The sequence below is a fragment of the Leishmania braziliensis genome, chromosome 35, assembly GCF_000002845.2.
Source record: "Leishmania braziliensis MHOM/BR/75/M2904 complete genome, chromosome 35".
NCBI lineage: Eukaryota > Euglenozoa > Kinetoplastea > Trypanosomatida > Trypanosomatidae > Leishmania > Leishmania braziliensis.
Window position 1 is genome coordinate 1,303,496 of NC_009326.2, and position 17,118 is coordinate 1,320,613.

General features: G+C 52.5%; 6 protein-coding genes across 6 annotated transcripts; all 6 read right to left on the reverse strand.

The window, feature by feature from the left end:
• Window positions 1-1,279: 1,279 nt before the first annotated feature.
• LBRM_34_3350 (conserved hypothetical protein) lies at window positions 1,280-1,633 on the reverse strand (the record flags this gene model as incomplete). Its single annotated transcript, XM_001568391.1, has 1 exon — window positions 1,280-1,633. One exon carries the CDS (start codon window positions 1,631-1,633, stop codon window positions 1,280-1,282), a length of 354 nt encoding a protein of 117 aa, XP_001568441.1.
• A 1,363-nt stretch (window positions 1,634-2,996) lies between these two features.
• Window positions 2,997-5,513, reverse strand: LBRM_34_3360 (putative DNA-repair protein; the record flags this gene model as incomplete). Its single annotated transcript, XM_001568392.2, has 1 exon — window positions 2,997-5,513. The coding sequence occupies one exon, from the start codon at window positions 5,511-5,513 to the stop codon at window positions 2,997-2,999; it is 2,517 nt and encodes an 838-aa protein (XP_001568442.2).
• A 936-nt stretch (window positions 5,514-6,449) lies between these two features.
• LBRM_34_3370 (conserved hypothetical protein) lies at window positions 6,450-7,052 on the reverse strand (the record flags this gene model as incomplete). The annotated part of the gene is made up of 1 exon (XM_001568393.1): window positions 6,450-7,052. The coding sequence occupies one exon, from the start codon at window positions 7,050-7,052 to the stop codon at window positions 6,450-6,452; it is 603 nt and encodes a 200-aa protein (XP_001568443.1).
• A 1,376-nt stretch (window positions 7,053-8,428) lies between these two features.
• LBRM_34_3380 (conserved hypothetical protein) lies at window positions 8,429-10,027 on the reverse strand (the record flags this gene model as incomplete). The annotated part of the gene is made up of 1 exon (XM_001568394.1): window positions 8,429-10,027. One exon carries the CDS (start codon window positions 10,025-10,027, stop codon window positions 8,429-8,431), a length of 1,599 nt encoding a protein of 532 aa, XP_001568444.1.
• Window positions 10,028-10,380: 353 nt separating this feature from the next.
• Window positions 10,381-11,406, reverse strand: LBRM_34_3390 (conserved hypothetical protein; the record flags this gene model as incomplete). Its single annotated transcript, XM_001568395.1, has 1 exon — window positions 10,381-11,406. The coding sequence occupies one exon, from the start codon at window positions 11,404-11,406 to the stop codon at window positions 10,381-10,383; it is 1,026 nt and encodes a 341-aa protein (XP_001568445.1).
• Window positions 11,407-14,527: 3,121 nt separating this feature from the next.
• LBRM_34_3400 (QA-SNARE protein putative) lies at window positions 14,528-15,472 on the reverse strand (the record flags this gene model as incomplete). The annotated part of the gene is made up of 1 exon (XM_001568396.1): window positions 14,528-15,472. One exon carries the CDS (start codon window positions 15,470-15,472, stop codon window positions 14,528-14,530), a length of 945 nt encoding a protein of 314 aa, XP_001568446.1.
• Between the last annotated feature and the right edge of the window lie 1,646 nt (window positions 15,473-17,118).

Here is a 17,118-nt window from a genome sequence, read left to right on the forward strand (position 1 = left end):
CGCCACACCCGCGCGTGGATTCGATTCCCACCCCGATCTTCTCCAAACGCCGTGAAAGTTGCTTCGCACGCGCGTGTGTTTCTGTGTCTGTGTGTACTCGCTGTGCGCAGTCATTACCACACACGTGACATAATGTCAGCGCGCCCACCCGCCAAATGCACAAACAGGCACACGTGGACATGAAGTATGAAAGGAGAAAGACAGTAGGACAGAACGCGGAATGAGGGGCTCACGTGACCAAACAACAAGGTGCACACGCCAAACTCAAGCAAGGCACGAGCTCATGGCTGGGTATTCGAATCACACAAACGAAAAGAACAAGGGGTGGGGGGTAGATGTGTTACAGCCAAGGCAGAAACACAAAAAACCCCTTCCCTTTCCATGCTTCTGTAGCCGCAATGTGTGTATGTAAGCGAGCAAAAGTGCATGGCTGATAGTATCGCTTGTGTTCCTAGAAGACGAGGAGGGCGTCGATGCGAGAACAGCAAGAAGATGTATCCAGTTGAGCATGAGAAATTGCAGTAGCGCGCTGCGCTTCATGCACATACTTTTTCCTTTGTTTTCTTCGGCTTTGGTCTGATTCTTTAGCCTGTATGGACTGATAAGAAAAGAACAGGCACAAGTGAGTTCTGACACGCACACACATACGCACACACACACACACACACACACACACACATTCATGCAGGAAAGGAGAATAAGACCCTCTGATCTTTATCACCGACAGCATCAAACACACGGGGGGGGGGGGGGGGGAAGCTCGAGCGAGCCGTGGCCCGCATGCGCGCACACATATGAAAATAGAAAGGAACGGGAAGAAGGGAGGAAAGAAAAACACGCGCGCTTGCATGCTTGACTAGTCATGTGCTCTTCCGGATAGATGCAGTTCGTCTTCGATGTCACACATCGTGAGATGAGGCTGTACCGACAAAGAGAGAAACACAGACTCTCCTCAATTGAAGCGGTCCACCGGTTGGTGGTGTTCTGTTTTTGCTAGTTTATGGCTATCATCTATGATGCAGGACAGAGAAGAGCAGAGAGACAAAATAGCAGCGCGCTTTGCCCTCTGTCTGTGAGTGATGCAGCTGAAAGAAAGTAACGATACGCCTTGGTGTGGCGCCTCTGAGTGAGTGAGTGTGTGGGTGGGTGGGTGTGGGTGTCAGCGAAGCACCTCGTCATCATCTCCTCTTCCTAGCGTGACGTGCACCCGTCACTAACGCTGCGCAATCACATCGTTCGCTGGGGCTATCTTGCCGCTACTTCTTTCAGGTAAAGGTGCTTAAAAAAGCTGTGGCACCTTAGTCGTCAGGCTCACGAGTCGGCGGTACACCTCAAAGTCGAATTCGTCATCAAGCATAGCATGCTGAAAGTACGTCAGCTCCCCCGTGGAGGGATCAACGTAGCAGATAAACTCGCAGACGCGGCTCACCTCCACTGCCTCCGGCACACCAACCACCTTTACCGACATGCCCGTCGCGCCACACTTGAACTCACCCGGGCCTGTCAATTCAAAAATGATGGAGACATATTCCCCGCGGTGACTCTGATAGGTTTGCGCCGTCACGCGTGGCGACACTCCCTGGAACACAGGGAACTTGTTGCTTGGGGCAGCTTGAATATGCTGGGCATACATCGAGGATGTGTTCGTTCCTTCGGTTTTCTTCTGTTGAGGGGTACGAGGCAAGTGTAACGTAGAGCTACGTGATGAAATGAGTGAGTTAGAATAGAAAGGGGAGGTTTGAGATATGTATGGGTGGGCGGAAGAGTGAGTGCGCGTATGGGGGTGTAAGAGCTTGCTCATCAAAAAATGTCGGTCATGTACAAAACACCGAAGGAAAAAGAATAGTGGGGCACGCACGTGCGCTGATGTGTGGTTGTTGCAACAGGAACACAGAGGAAGAGGCACAGATGGGAGAATACGTGCAGAAGGTGACAATGGTGAAATAGTGATCAACTGCACAAGGCAGAAATGAGGCGATCTGCACGGAATCAATAAGGTGGACATGAGTGGCCCAGCTAATGCAAGACGACTCAGCCATGGTTACGCTCATCTTCTCGAATACCTTGAGCATTCGCAAAAGTATTAAGGTGTTCTCTGCGACGGTGACAATAGCACCGCCGCTCCACCGTTTGATCAGTTTGTGGACTTAGTGAAAGCCGGCACCGTCCCTTATCCGGATTGGTTTTCGCCACGCTCGGCGACTACAATCGTTTTCTTCGCTAAACAAATCGTATAAAGGGATACTGTGTGTCAGCAGCGAAAAAAAAAGGCTCCAAGAGCACACCAGCTGGCACAGCGAGCAGAGAAGAGGAAAAGGAAACGCGACTAAAATGTAGGAACTTCAAAGACGCACTAATAGCGACAGATCGGTATATTTTTTGGTTCTTCTTAGACATGCTCATTATGCCATACAACGTGAGTTGAATTCCCTCCTACCCCCGGCCTGCCACAGGGCCCATCGCGTGGTGCGAAGCAGCCGTACACACGCGGTACAGGAATGCGGAGAACGAGCCAGCAGGACACGGCCTCAGCCGCAAGCCCCACCCGCCTCCCGTTTCCCAGGTCGCCTCACAGCCGCTCCCATCACGCCGCTCGTCACTCGGTGCATCCCTCGGGGGAGGGGGGGGGCCCCTCACACCAATGGGCAGCGAGGCCCGGGTGGGTCACGCTCGAGTCAGGTGAACACCCCTGCCCATCATATGAATGGTACAGGAGTGTTCAATGCTGCAGGTCGCTCCGACGCAACGCCGTGCAGGACCTGACCACTGGCATCAACAGCGACGCATCGCCCTGACCCTCCCTCCTCTGTGTCGTGGGTGTTTGACACTCTGCCACCACCAGAGGCGGCTCGGCCTTGGCAGGGAGAGGAGGACTGCCTGGCTTCCCCACACAGAGTGGGGGTGCTGGATCATGAGGTACCACGCACTGAGCTGTGCCTCCGTCATCGGGGAATGGCACACGTGGCGAAAAACAAAGAAACGTGAAACAACCCTAATCACTGTGTCGGCATCGCTCCAGCGCTGAGTCCCTTGGCATACTGATTCTGCAAGCGTTTTAGCGAAAGTAGACGCTGTGCAAGCAGTAGCCACCAGTGGAACACACGCTGTCGCCGTTTCAACGTCTCCTGTTCTTGCACCAGCTGCACCCACTCCTCATAGGCGCGAAGGAGTGCAATGCTATCAGTTTCCTTGACAACAATGCCGTTGATGACGGTTTCCCAATGCGCGCGACGGTGCTCATCGGTGCGGCGGCGCTCAAACCCAACCACAGCGAGGCCAAAGTCTAGCTTCATACGGCGTGCCACGCGAGATATCTGAGGCTGAGTCATGTGTACGATCCCCGGCGGCGGGGTTTTGTCGAGCAAGATGTACCACGACGTTCGACCGTGACGCGGAATGCTTGGAGGGTTGCCTGCAGTGAGCGGTAGTGGCTCAAATGGCTGTGTTTGCCAACGACAGTAAAATGCCGACGGTGCTGCAAATGGGCGAGAGGCGGGCGGCGCCACAACCTTGTAAGCAGGCTGATCCTCAGTGAGCAGGCTGCGCCCCTCATGCAACCACCCGTCGCGAGACCGCAGACTCACGATAGCGGAACGCTTGTAGACCATGTGGCCCTTCACACTTCCCACCGTCGTGCTTGCATCCTTCGGCCACACCCCTTCATGCCGGGCAAGATCGGAGTCTATCACGTAGAGTGGGTGGTGGTGAAGTGCGTTCAGAGTTGTGGGCACAGCCTCCGAGTACATAAGGGAGTGTAGCTGCCGGCTCTCCCGCTGCTGCTGCCGCTGCGCCAACGCGCTTGTGTGTGGCGCGGCCACGTTGAAAGTGGCACGTAGCACCTCTGACAGCTCGCGGGTGTCATCCCAGGAGAGTTTGTCGTGCCACAAGAATCGGTGTTGCTGACAGGTACCGAGGCGACGACCGTAGGTATATGCGGTGCTGTACTTGGAAATGTACCGCGGTGTTGCGTCCACCGCCACGTGACCAGACACCGACAGCGTGTACGATGCACCCCAGAGTGTGGCACAGCCTTGGCATGGATTAACAGAAAGGAAGCTCTCGCGCTCTGCGGACCACACCTCCACCCAGTAGCATGAAGTGGGCAGCTTTTTTGACTTTAGCTCCTCACTTTCTTTGATGTCTTGTGCCATCACTGCTGAGGATCGCGGTCGCTTCGACCCCTTGCCCGCTGAAGCAGCCCCGCTGGAGCCGGTGCGATCAGATGCCTTGCGCTTCTCGCGGTCCTGAAAAATGGAAAGAGCTCGCAGCGGCCGTCGAGCACCTTCTTCGCTCTCATCGTCCGCGGCGTCGCCCCTGCCCTCAATTGCGCCTTTGTCCCCATTGGTAATGCCGCCGGCACGTGCTGCCGCCCGAGCCTTCTCCAGCGGCGTCTTGGCTAGCTTTGCCACCACAAGCCGGCAGCTCAGGCCCGCCACACGCGCCAATGCCAGAAAAAGAAGAGAGAAGTAAAGGGGATGGGGCAACTCGACTGGCTCATCCGCGGAGACACGGTAATGACACTCTGCCATCTTCGTGAATAGAAACCGTGGTTTCACAGGGAGCGACCAGTCTGAAAAGTCCTGCTCCACAGATGATGGAGCAACATCGCACGCAACGGCACCGGCAGACGCTTCACGCTCACTCGACGAAGCTGGAGGCGCCGGCTTCAACTTGAAGTAGTTGTTGATGGTTTCGATGAGTATTTTCACGGCTGCCGAGGTTTTATTCTGCACAACGTCTTTCGCGCACGTCACCCACGCTGGGGCGAGTGAGGGCTTGCGATACGACGGCTTTGTAGACTCCGCCGTCAGAACTTTTGCGGCGGCTACTGCTTTGACAAAAACGTAAGCGCCTTTAACCTTTGCGGATGAACCTTCGCAGCGCGAGCGTTTCGGGGCTTCTTCGCGTGGCACATGGAGCCGGAAAAGCCGTTTAACGAAGCCAGGATGACATGATTCACACCAGAGCAGGCGGGCTCGAATGAACACGGCTAGCAGTACGAAAAGTGACTCGCACACGCGCTGAATACGCTCTGAGCGACGCTTTGCGGCAAGCAAATCCCTCTGCTCCATCATGGATTGATACGTTGGGTCGCGTTGCCGCCATGTATGGGAGGCGCATGACTGCCCCACAAGCGGCAGTTGCGCCCATTCCATCAAGAGCCGACCACTCGCACCCTCCCCCTCGTCCACGTTGACAAGCTCCGCCTTCACCTTGCTCGATATTTTAGTGACTGTCTCACTTTGTGTGGTAGCTGTCACTTCTGTCTTCACAACTGAAACTGCGTAAGTTGGCTCGTCCTTCACCACCTCACTTTCGTCGTCGTCCGCCAGGTTCTTGGCTAAGCTGATTTTTTCACCTTCCTCTTGCTTCTTGGCAGGCAGAAAGGTGATTGGCAGCACCACTTCATCCCACTCGTTTACATTGGCGGCCAAGTCTCTCGGGTCCTCCTCCGTTACGTTACGCATTTCGGTGGGGTCAACAGGTACGTTAGCGGACGTTACCATGGCCATTTTGCGTCGTGTACCGCGGCCGCCTTCAGCCGCCGGGATGCGCTGCCGCTTCGACATGTTGCGCAGATACCCATCTACAGTAGCAGCAGCAGCCGAGGCGACCGACTTTGCAGCCCTTCGGGCATTGGAGCTCATTACTGACAGACTGTCAACGGAGTAAAAACATAGCGTGATGCACACCTAGAGAAGAAAAGCCCAGAACAGGGACAGAAACAGAGCATAAATGCGCAAAATACTCGCACGGTTCTCTTTTTTTGTCTTCTTTTCTTCAAGCGGAAAAGACAACCGCAAGAAGAAACAAAAATGAAAAAAAAAAAAAATAGTGTCAATGGTACGATACATACGTAGCGCTGTAAAGTCTCGCAAGCACACAGCTAGCAGTGAGAAACGAGAAAAAGGCAAAAGGTTCAAGGAGAGACCAATCTCCTTTTTTTTTTTCGTGCGACGCTTACCTCCGCGCTGGCAAACTAACATGTGCAACTGTAGTCTCTTCACCTCCTCTTGAATAAGACTCAACAACACTTCTGATAAGCAGCCAAAAAAAAAAAGACGCAATGGAAGAGAAGGGGGACAGAGCGCTCAAGGTAAAGAAGGCATCAATGTAAAGAGAAAACTAAGCAATCTGCGAAGAGTAAGTAACAAATAACTGATCCAGACGTAACACAGCGAGCAAGACAGACACCCTTCCTCGCCTGTTGCATGTTGCAGAAATGCGTCGAATCACCTGGCGCGAGAAGGCGTGCCAGAACTCTTCCTGCACACCTTGTTTTCAGCAGTGCAAACCAAGGGCCGACATGACACTAGCACGTTTGTCCCTTTGACATGTGCAGGTGGTCATCCATCACAACGAGAATATCGATGTGAACAAAGTTGACGCGCAGTCATGCCTGAGAAGCAAAGATGTTTTTTTTTTTAGTTCAGCGACCATGAATCTGCTCACTTCCACATTGTGAGCTTATTCAGATTGTGACCCCTACCTTGAAGGTCTAGAATGACCTCCGATACGGCAGCGTAGAACTCAAGCTCGTTGTCCCCAAACTGATACAGCCAGCCTTTCGTAAGACCGTCGTCCAAAAGCATAACATCTATACCGCGCATTGAAACATGTTCACACGGGTCGACAGATACGGCCACACACTCAGTTTCGTAATCGGGATCGTCGGTGATCTGCGGCTCTCGATTACCACCCTCCATACTGTTACTCCACTTGGCGCCAGTTGCGCCACGAATGAACTGGGCCTCTCCGCTGCGATCACAGCGATTATCATCGAGCGAGCTGCTGCTCCCTCCATGCGCTGTTGAGTTACTCTTGTCTGTCGCACTAATACCATCCCGTCCTCTCTCAACAGCCTCCACCCTGCGTCGCTGCAATTCGCACGATTTCTCAGAATAGGGGTCGAGTAAGATTACCTGGCGCGCGCGCTCCTTCGCATTACACCTATACTCGCCACTCTTTCCCTTCTGAAAAAATCGTGGATGACGCCACTTGTAATCCAGTAGAAGATCAAAGTACTCTGAGCCAAAGACATATGGGTCCATGGTAGTTTTCTGAATCGTTCCAGGAAGGTGATACTCGTCACCACTGGGCCCAATTACTTTCGGGTGCCACCTCATCTTCGGCTTCACCTCCTCACGGGTATGAAAGTTGGCAGCGTCGTGGAACCCAATACAACGACTGCAACCTATCAAGGCAACGACTTGCTCCACAGAAAACCCCTGACGAGATAAAACACGCTTCATGTTCAGGACATCTCGGTTGTCCTCGTGAATCAAAGAACGCGGAAATGCAAGGAGCACGTCACGTGTCATAAACTCAGGTGGGTCATCACGACCACGTAGTGGTACTACATTGGGTCCACCAAGGCGAGCCATTGCCTTTGCCGTGAACATCGCCCACAAATCGGGAAATGTGTACATCGGCTGGTCCTTCTTAAGTTTCCAAATGAAATCGACAATCTCCTCAGCCTCTTCCCGATAATTCTCAGGTGCTACAATAGGGCATCCGAATGGTGTTTGTGTGCCACTTAGCGCATGATGTAGCAGCATTCGCACCGCAACAACAGCTAAATCAGGCCTTGAAAACAGCTTCTGATCGATCACCTCGCGAATGAGTAGGTCATTTCCTGATGGAAACCAGCGTTGATACCATCGGTTCATAGTATAAAGGCCTGCGCTCGTTACACTTATGAAAGCGAGAAGCCCGGTAAAAATAGCAGCTGTTTCCCACCACGGGCGCTGTCGTGCAAGACGGTGAAGGTCATTTTCCTTGTACCCCCACCAAAGCAGTGTGCGTGAAGTAAGCGAAAAGAGGCCACAGGTCCGTCGCTTGACATGGTTGACCCGGAACATATGTTTTTGGAGCTCTGATGCAAACCGTTCCGATAACAAAACAAAATAAAAAAAAAATGGGGTTCGTTACGATAAATATGGTGTCGATGTTGTTTTTTCCACAGTAAAGCCCGGTCGCAAGCAGATGCAAAAAATAGAAGAACAATAGAAACGGTAGACAGAGAGAATGAGAAAGCTCAATGACAGCAAGAAGAGCGGCGTTTGAAGGCCTCATAAAGAAACAGCTCTCTGAGAAAAATCATCAGCCGCTTCCGTGTTTTTGTACTTCTTTTCTATTTATCTCCCATTGGCCGCATGCACTTCCGTGCGCGACTCAAGAATCAGGCAACACAAAAAGGTTGCATTAGCAGAATCATTACCAGAAAGCTCGGAAAAGCTTTTTGTACGTGCTTTCATTGAGCCGTGAAGTTAGTCAAACAGAAAAACGCGAGATGGGCTTGGATTTCAAAAATGCATATATCTGTATATTGAATTGTGAACGAAAAGCATCTCAGCATATGAGATAAACCCATGAAGTTGAAGATGCATAGCTGCACGGGAAAGAAAAAGGACTTAATGAGCAGAAACTAGAAGAGTGGAGCTTCAGCTGGAAATGAGGAGACCCGGGGAGAAATACTGCGGTTCCGGTCATTGTCATCAACAAATACAGCACGCCTAAACATTTCCGAAATGCTTCTCTGTGGTGAAACTTCTTGTATGTGGGAACATCCTTGCGCAACCACAATCTCCTCCATTGCTGTTATCCACTGTACAGGGTGAGCAAGCTGAGCTGCCAACACTGCAGCAGTCATCTCCCGCACACTTCCCTCCGCGACGCCATTGTTAAATGTATCGATGACAAGAGTGCTCTCGAATCGACCTTTGTGGCGGATCTCGCCGATATTTGCCTTTCCCATGTATTCAAGCGCGCTCAGCTGAAAAGCGCTGTTAAATGGGTCAAATACTCTTCCTGTCAAATTGGTAATCCATAAAGGGTTAACACGGCGCGCCTCATCAAGAATACTATTGTTGGAGATCGAGAACAGCTCACGGAGAGTCCCCTCGTCTGGCAGGGCCGTGCGAACGACAGGAAGAAATTCGTCCATGGCACGTCGAAGCTTGCTCGAATGAAATGGCACTTCCACGATAAGAGGAACAAACCATGACTTCTTCTTAAGGCCACTTCGGCCATCTTCCTCCAGCGTGAGGTGCGTGAGCTCCTCTAGCGACGGAGTAAAGCCATCATCCGCGCCCTTCATGAACCGACGAAATGTTGATCTCGAGCCGTACTTTTGCGCTGACGATGTTGCAAAATCCCCATCGCTGAGAATGTTCGGATCCTTTGCAATGCCGTCTCTGTTATCGACACAGACGGATGCGAGAGCATCCCTTACAAGCGCTTCAACATCCTCAGCGTTGGCACAGTTTGCACGGAATTGCGGGTCCAAGCACTTGCCCAGCACAGCTAGCCCAACAAGGTCGCCAGCTACGACGTACTGCTGATGCCTGACGTTGTTGTTCACCACCTCTACGAATGAGGATGTATGCGCAAGAGATTGCGCAACCTTCTCAAGAAGTGTGAAAAAAAAAGTATCTACCACTTCTCTGTTGTCGCTGAGTTTTGCTCGCCAAGGGCTACAGGCAAAAAGCCTTCGATTTTTGCGTGGGGTGCCATCACACGCCCTCTCCATGAGCAAACCGCGCTTGAAGGTTAAATCAACAGCGGCCTCAGGGGTAAAGACACCAAGAGCTGTAAGCGCGGTGAATTCGCCTAGGCTGTGACCAGCGATACAGGAAAGTTTTTTGTTGTATACCTGTGGGTTTCTATGCTTCAAATTTTCGTACGCAAGAAGCTGTGCAGCAAGAACACACGGTTGTGTCAGGTACGTAAACTGCATGACGCCATCTGGGTGAGTGATCGTGTGGGTGCATGGTGAAGATTCTTTCACATTAAGCACTTCTGTACAGAGCCGCTTGTAGACTTTATCGATAGCAAAGGCGTCACTACGCGCCACAATTTTCGTAGGATTTTCTTGGATAATATGCTGCAATGAGATGCCATAATTGCGCATCATACAATCTGTCATGCGCTCCCATACCTGCACAGCAGCAGGGTCATCCAGGAGGGAGAGGCACATACCCTTGGTGTGTGTCCCTTGACCGGAAAAGATCAAGGCGTTTCGCATTTCGTCCTTCGGCTGTTAGGGCCCGACTGCTAAGAGAAAACAAAACGGTAAGTGCAAAAAAGGCAGTGATAGTGTAAAAACTACGTGGGAGCGCATTGTGCTTTGAAGAAGGACGGCCAACCGCCAACGCTCCCTTACCCTGTGGGGTTCAATCTTGACCATCCGAAAGGAGGGCTACATGCAGTTCGAGCAAGCGAAGGAAGCAACCAGATTGAAAGGAACACGAACGTGTCAATAAAACATGGTGGTATTTCAACCGATGTGATTCTCAGCAAATGTGGGGATGGGGAATAGTACACACACCGCGCCGGCATCGGATGATTCGTCGCTCGTCGTGCCTCCTTCGCTGTTTTCTAACGCCCGGCCTCCGGGATGGTGGTGGTGGGGGGGCCTCGGCGCGGGGGGCGGCCCGCCCGTGGCCACATCGTTCTTTTTTTTTCGGGGGCCGCCCCCCGTCGCACGCGTTTTTCCGAAACCGCGCGGTGGCGCCGCGCCGCCAGAGGGGCGGAAAAAACTGCAGTCGCCGCCTTCCGCGGTTGCGGAGCCGCTGTCCGGCCTATGATCTCGGCCGCCGAAGGATCGGCCGGCACTGCCCCCCCCCCCCCCCCGCCGGCATGGCGCCCTCGTGGGCCTGGGGGCAGGGCAGGTGGTCCTCGCGGGTGCCTCCGCGGGCGGGGCAACACGGCGCGGGGGTCGCAAGCGATCCGGCCGCCGGGGAACCCCAGCGGGAAGGCGCGAGAGACGATCCGCAGGGACGGTAGCCAAGCGAAGGCAAAGGCCACACCGCGCATGGGCACGATGAGAAGCACCGCCCACGCGTTTGTTAGCATGGTGTAGCATACTACCCGGAATGACCAGACACTCATGGCGATTGCCGTTATCTGCCGCTCTGTGAGTGTTTGGCGCAGCCGCGCCGACATTTGGAAAAGCGGAATTTCGGTACTTGCGGTGAGGGCGACGGTGAAGCCCATCAGTACCTCGGACCCGCCGAGCTCGCCAAGAAAGAGAAAGTTGTCGATGAAACTGCACCCAGTGCCCATCATCGTCGATGAAAATAAGAATAGCATTAGCCGCTTGTTGGCCCTGAGCACCTTCAGCACCTCTACAAAGTGCACCGGCACGCGCTCAGTTCGCTCGTAGGGTTTTATCACCACCATGCTGTACGCCAAGCCGATCTGGCCGAGTAAGTACTGCATGGTCACAGCCACCCAGCTACCAGTGTACAGGAAGACAAGTGACGCGACAAATGCCCCGATGCCCCAGCCGTAGGCTGCGTAGGAGCGGACGTAGCTCCATGCATTGGACCGCTCTTGCTTCGGAAACATCATTAGAATGCGCTGGTCAAGGAGCGGGCTCAGCGAGATGCGCGAGGCAGTCATGACAGGAACCAGGATATGGTGGGCACGCGCCTGTCGGAGATGGTGTGCCCGAACATGGACACGGTCGCGATGACGATGCACACAAACAACATCGCCGTCTGACAGCGGAACTTGTCGGCTAGGTAGCTCAGCACAGGAGGCAGTGTCATGTTTAGTAGAGGGTTCGCCGAGATGAGGATGCCAATCTCATACGGAGAAAACCCCTTTGCTTGAAAGATGCCACTGCCGAAGGAAGAACTAAAGTACCCAATGATGGCGGGCATCACGCTCACAACAACTGTAGTCGCCGCAGCAGTCGCTGGGGCGCCAGAGGTGAAGCCGCTTGGGTCGGCGGCCTCTGTGCTCCGTCCAGGACCTGCCGACACTGCCGTTGCCGTGGCGGACACCGCCGTCTTGCTGTTGCCGCCAGCAAAGCTGGTGTTGGAGGAAAAGACAGCGCTGTGGAAGTCGGCTACGACGCATGATCGGCTTGGTGAGTTGGGAGCTGAGATGAGAATTGGCCCATCGGTCATGGTGGGCTCGACCATGGCGAACGTGACAGAGGCGCAGCTACAGCAGGTGTCAACGCTGAGGCTGTCACTACCGGACTCACTTCCCCCGCATCTGCCACACAACAGTGACGGCGGCGGCATCTCGTCTACACAGTCCGATACATCAAGCACTTAGTACGAGACAGGCCGAGATCGAGGGAAAGAGAAAGCGAAGTCAACCCGCACCAGTGACAGTGCGCGTCTTTTCCAAAGCACTACCCCCCCCCCCCCCCCACGCAGCGGCACAGTACAACCTCACACGCCGTCACTTCAAGACGACTAGACGAAAAACAAACATAAGTGAGAATACACATACACAGTCAAGAATGAAATGGAATGGTGGTGAGAGACAGGCGGACCAGCGCAGTTAATGGATGAGTGTTACGCACAAAGAATGTCTCGCAACAAAGTAGAGAGGTGAAGAGACGGAAGAACGTAATGTGCATGGCGGCCACTCCTGCTAGTCGGATGCGCTTTTGAGTATTCTTCCACATTGGGGGCGAAAACTTCTTCACGTTTTCGCCAGTCTTGCGGGTCGCGCTTTTCCTTCATGCAGACTGTTCGGCGGGGCCTGACCTTGTCCCACCACTGGCGACGGGAGGAACATCGCCAGGGCTTTGAACAAACGGAATTCCGGTATCTTTCTGGGGGAGAGCGCACCATCAAATGCTGGGCTGCTTGCGAGATGGGCCGCGACGCATTAGTGCACTCTCGCAAGTGCACTTACAGTTAGTGGCAGGGAGTCTTTGTTGCGCAGTCCGTGTAGACAGTTCCACACGCTCAAAAAAAAAAACGTGCGAGGCGACTTGTCAGCAGGCTCGCTTCCGAACCACTGGGAGCAGGGAAGCCGCAGGGCGACACGTTGACGGGTGCGCAATTCAAGGGAGAAAGAAAAGCTGACAGTGTAAACGAGAGGGAAACAAAACTGATTGATGAAGCGACGGATGAGTACCGTACAGAAGGAAGCATCCCTGGCGAAGAAATCATGACCACATGGGGGTGCCGCGAGCATACTGTGTACTGTTGTAGTACAAGTGTTCTGTCTCGGAGAAAAAGAAGCAACGATAAAACATCCTCGGCCTTTTCACACCTTTATCGGCAGTTCCTCTCGGCTAAAAAAAAAGGAGGCGGAAAAACTCGGAGCACAGAGAGTGCAGTCGCGGCCTCTTTGGCGTATCAGATGAGAGAGACGGAAAAAGAGGAAGAGCACCCCACTGCGTAGCGACACAAAAATAGATGGTTGGGGGGGGGTGTTTTCGAACTCTTTGGGAGTCGGTGGCGGATGGAGAGCGACCGGATTCCACTACTTCCCCCGAGATTCGTGGTGCTGCGCAAAGGTGTGGATAAACAGGGGTGTCAAGGGAGAAAGTTCCAGCTCCATTGCGTTACACCCACATGGCCTCGTACGCAATCCTAACTGGTCGTTGTCCCCTGCCATATTGCTCGCCTTCATGTGTAACTTACTCATCCCTGGCCCACTTTGTCCGAACCTCATTCGAAATGTATGCCCAATTTTTAGCGATACGCTCTTAACCTCAGAGGGTTGTGCTTTGGGCCCACCAACACGCAAACAGTCATTCTCACGAAAGAAGAAACAAAGAAGGCGAAGCGCAGATTCGGCTGTCTACACAAGCGTATGAAAGAACGAAACGGGCGTATCAGCGAAGCAACTCTTTAAGCGAGGAAAGACGACAGAGAATGTGGCATAGGTAAGGATGAGGGTGATGGCGACAAAGTATGGAGAAAGCCGCTAGCGACAAGGAAGTAAAAGTGGCGCCGATTCTGGGAGCAAAGCAGATGGAAGTGACACAGATTGACCTAAGACTGAGTAGCTTCCTTGGGGGGGGGGGGGTGAAAGGGAGAAGCAGAGAGAACATCCATCAGCTCACTCTTCATTTTTTTCCGGATAGAAAGCGAAACGCGTGGCTGCGCTGCTTTACTGCACACCAGCAGAGCTGTTAGTGTTGGTCTTCTTCCTCTTGTGCACGTTGTAGCACAGTGGAGGAGAAACATGAGAAATTAGGTTCGGTTTCAGCCAAATCTTGAAGAGTGAGTACTGTGCGATGTACTCGAGCGCGGTTACCTGAATGCATACGTTTCCATTGTGAGTCACCTTGGCGAACAAAACGCCAATGCCCATTAGATTAGTCTTGGAGAGACACAGCTAGCAAGCGTTGCGAGGCGCAGAGGCATGCACCAAAGTACGATTCCTGTGGAGGCGAAGTACGTGCTCCTCCTCTCCTTTTCGCTCCAGCAAATGCGTTGTATTTTCCCCTATGTACTGTGCATGCTTGTCGAAGAGCTCCTTCGTCTCCTCATCGGTGAGAGACCGCATTCTCTAATGCCAGACAGAGGGGGGGGGGGGCTCTTCAGCCTAGAAAGAGTGGCGGCCGAAGAGTGGAGCAACTATCGAGGTGTATTGAGGCGGACAACTTGAAGCGCAGAAGAGAGTAAGTTGTAGGTGATGCGAAGAGAACGACGTCATTTAGGAGAAAGGTGCAGTAAAAAAGCGGAGAGTGGAAAGAATCACAGTTCAGACACCTGCTCGCCAAAACGGCGCAGACAAAAGTGTGATTGAGTTACTCCAATGATTAGGAGTGACTTACTTTGGATTGGTTTGGTATTCGATGAGGAGAACAAGTAGAGTGCAAGCAGGTGGCAGTGGCGCTTGCTGAGCAGAGGTACACAAAAGTACGGCGCTCTGCCGTCACATAAGAATGCAGTTGCCGTGATTTTCGCGAGCTTTTTTCCAGTTCGATCTGAGCCTTTGATACACTCACCAGTGCCTTGTCGACATTGTAATCGATCCTGTCCAGCATCGACCCCTGGTCGACTACTATGGTGTGAAGATCCTCGAACATGCGGTGAATCTCTTGGGCACTATAGAGGATATCCTTGATCTCCTTGTTTGTTTGATCCCGTTGCATATCCTCGATCAGGAGAGCCTGTATGTCCTGCTCTGTGATACCCATTTGGAGAAATTGCGCAACTCTCTCCTCTTGCTGGACAGTTTCGTAGGCAGCGTCGCTTCCAATCTTCGTGTACTTGTTGGATTTCTGCTCTCGCCGGCGCAACAGTGCTCCAAATATGTTCTGGACGGACTGGAACTGTAGAGCAAGCTCCTTGAAGCGAGTTGTTAGCTGCGTCTGGATGCTTTTGACAATGCGTACTTCCTCTTCAGAGTATGTAGTTTTGAGCTGAGCGCCGACAACAATCGTATGCTCCAACATCTTGAGAAGGGCTTGAATCTCAGCCGTCTGCTTATCAATTAAAGTATGCAGCTGGTCCTCCTCTTCTTTGCGGCGGAGCTTCGGCTCCAAGAAGAGGAAGTGCGTCGAGTGGAGCTCGTTGATTTGATGAGAGAGCGCGAGTGCGTTTTCTTCGAAATCAGCGGGAAGCCTGCTCCAAAGGGGGACTATAAAAAGCCTCTCCGTTGGCGTCTGCGGTACTGTGGATTCAGAGCGGCCATACCTTGTGTGCACAGCGGTGTGCCTCTCAGCAAACTCGATGAAGCGGTCCCTGATTATTAGTTCCATCGCTCTAACTGGCTTTTCTTCATGGGGGTAGCCTTGCCAAGAGATACCAAAATAAAGAGGAAGATGACATGAATGAGGCAAAAGAAAAGAAGAAAGGCCTTAAGCGCAAGTCTGCCTCGTCACGCCTTAGAAGCCACCTTCTGAGACTCGGCACACATAAGCAGGGAGGACATCTTTTTGGGGGAATTCGCCAATAGGCACCAAACGTGGCGAAGAAGCCTGTAAGTAAACTGAGGCAACACACAGGTGTGCTCAAATCCCAAGATAGAGAGAGAGAGAGAGAAGCGGAAAGGTTAGGAATGCGGTGAGCTTCGGCGAAAGCGCGGGTACTAAAAAAAAGCCCGTTATGACAACCAGAATGAGGTGGCGCTATAATCATAGTGGCCTATGGTTGTGCTTTTGAAGCTTGTAAGATGCATTCGATGCAGCTACCCTAGTGGTGCGCAAGTCACGTGAGGGTATCGGCACGTGAGGGTGCCAGCGCGCTGCCACGCAGCAAGTGCTGATATTTCAGCAGTGCGTTTAGCTTTTGCCTAAGGCAACAATAACAAAAAAAAGGTGAGAGAAATCAAAGGAAGATTTCACCGGACGGATAAAAACTCCAATGACACATATGCGTACCATAAGTGACGCTAATGAAGGACAAGCACCGCGACAACTACACAATAGTGAGTCATCTGATGGTAAGGGGGGCAGAAGGGGGGAGTGACTTCAAAAGAAAAACAGAGCGACCATAGCAATACGCCTAGGTTTATCACTTGAAAAGAAGGGAGGTAAGGCAACAGAAGGCTGTGCCAAGGCTAGCTTCAGAGAAGATATTCGTGCAACTTTTGGAGTCTCTCACTGGCAGTACGCAGCTCACACTGTGGTTTGCAACAGGCAAAGCGAACATAACTCTCATAGAGTGGCTTGCTCTTCTCACTGCAGAAAGCTGTCACAGGAATGGCGCACACGCCAATTCTCTTAGTAAGTCAGAGACAGAATTGCCAGTCCTTTGCCTGTGACTTGTTCGAGGCATCGCAACATGACTCAAGGAGAACGTCCGCATTGCCATTATTGTCAAAGCCTGAGCTACAACGTTGTGAGCCTGTATAATGCCGTCCGTCAGAACCACATTTGAGAGCTGAACATGCTAAGAAGCTTCGCGTAGCTTTTGCACAGCGGGGTGACAACCTCTACGTTACTGTGAGGAAAAAAGTACTTGTGAGCAATATGCGCCTGATAGGCATATTCAAGGACATCCAGTTCTTCCAGGAGAGCCGAAGCTAAGGAAGCCATGCCCGAGGTTGATTGTCCTGTCCATTCTGGCCAGCGGTGTCATGTCCTCTTAAATAGTGCCAACCAAAGAGGATTTCAAGGACATGTAAAGCGCCTCATCTCTACGTTTCCCCAGTACGACGGAGAAATGTACCACAAAAAGCGACGCGAGGAAAATAAATAGCGGTGGTGGTGGGCGAAGAAAGATTCGTGCACGTCAGGTTTTTGGGTGCTCACGCCCAGGTCGCACACAGAACTAAGGGGAGTCAAGGAAAAAGGAAGGCACTAACACTTGAAAGAATTTACCACAATCTGCCAAGTGGCTGGTATAACGAAAGATGGCTTTGCACTACAGAACAAGCACTGCATACAGCTGGAAGAGTCTTAGT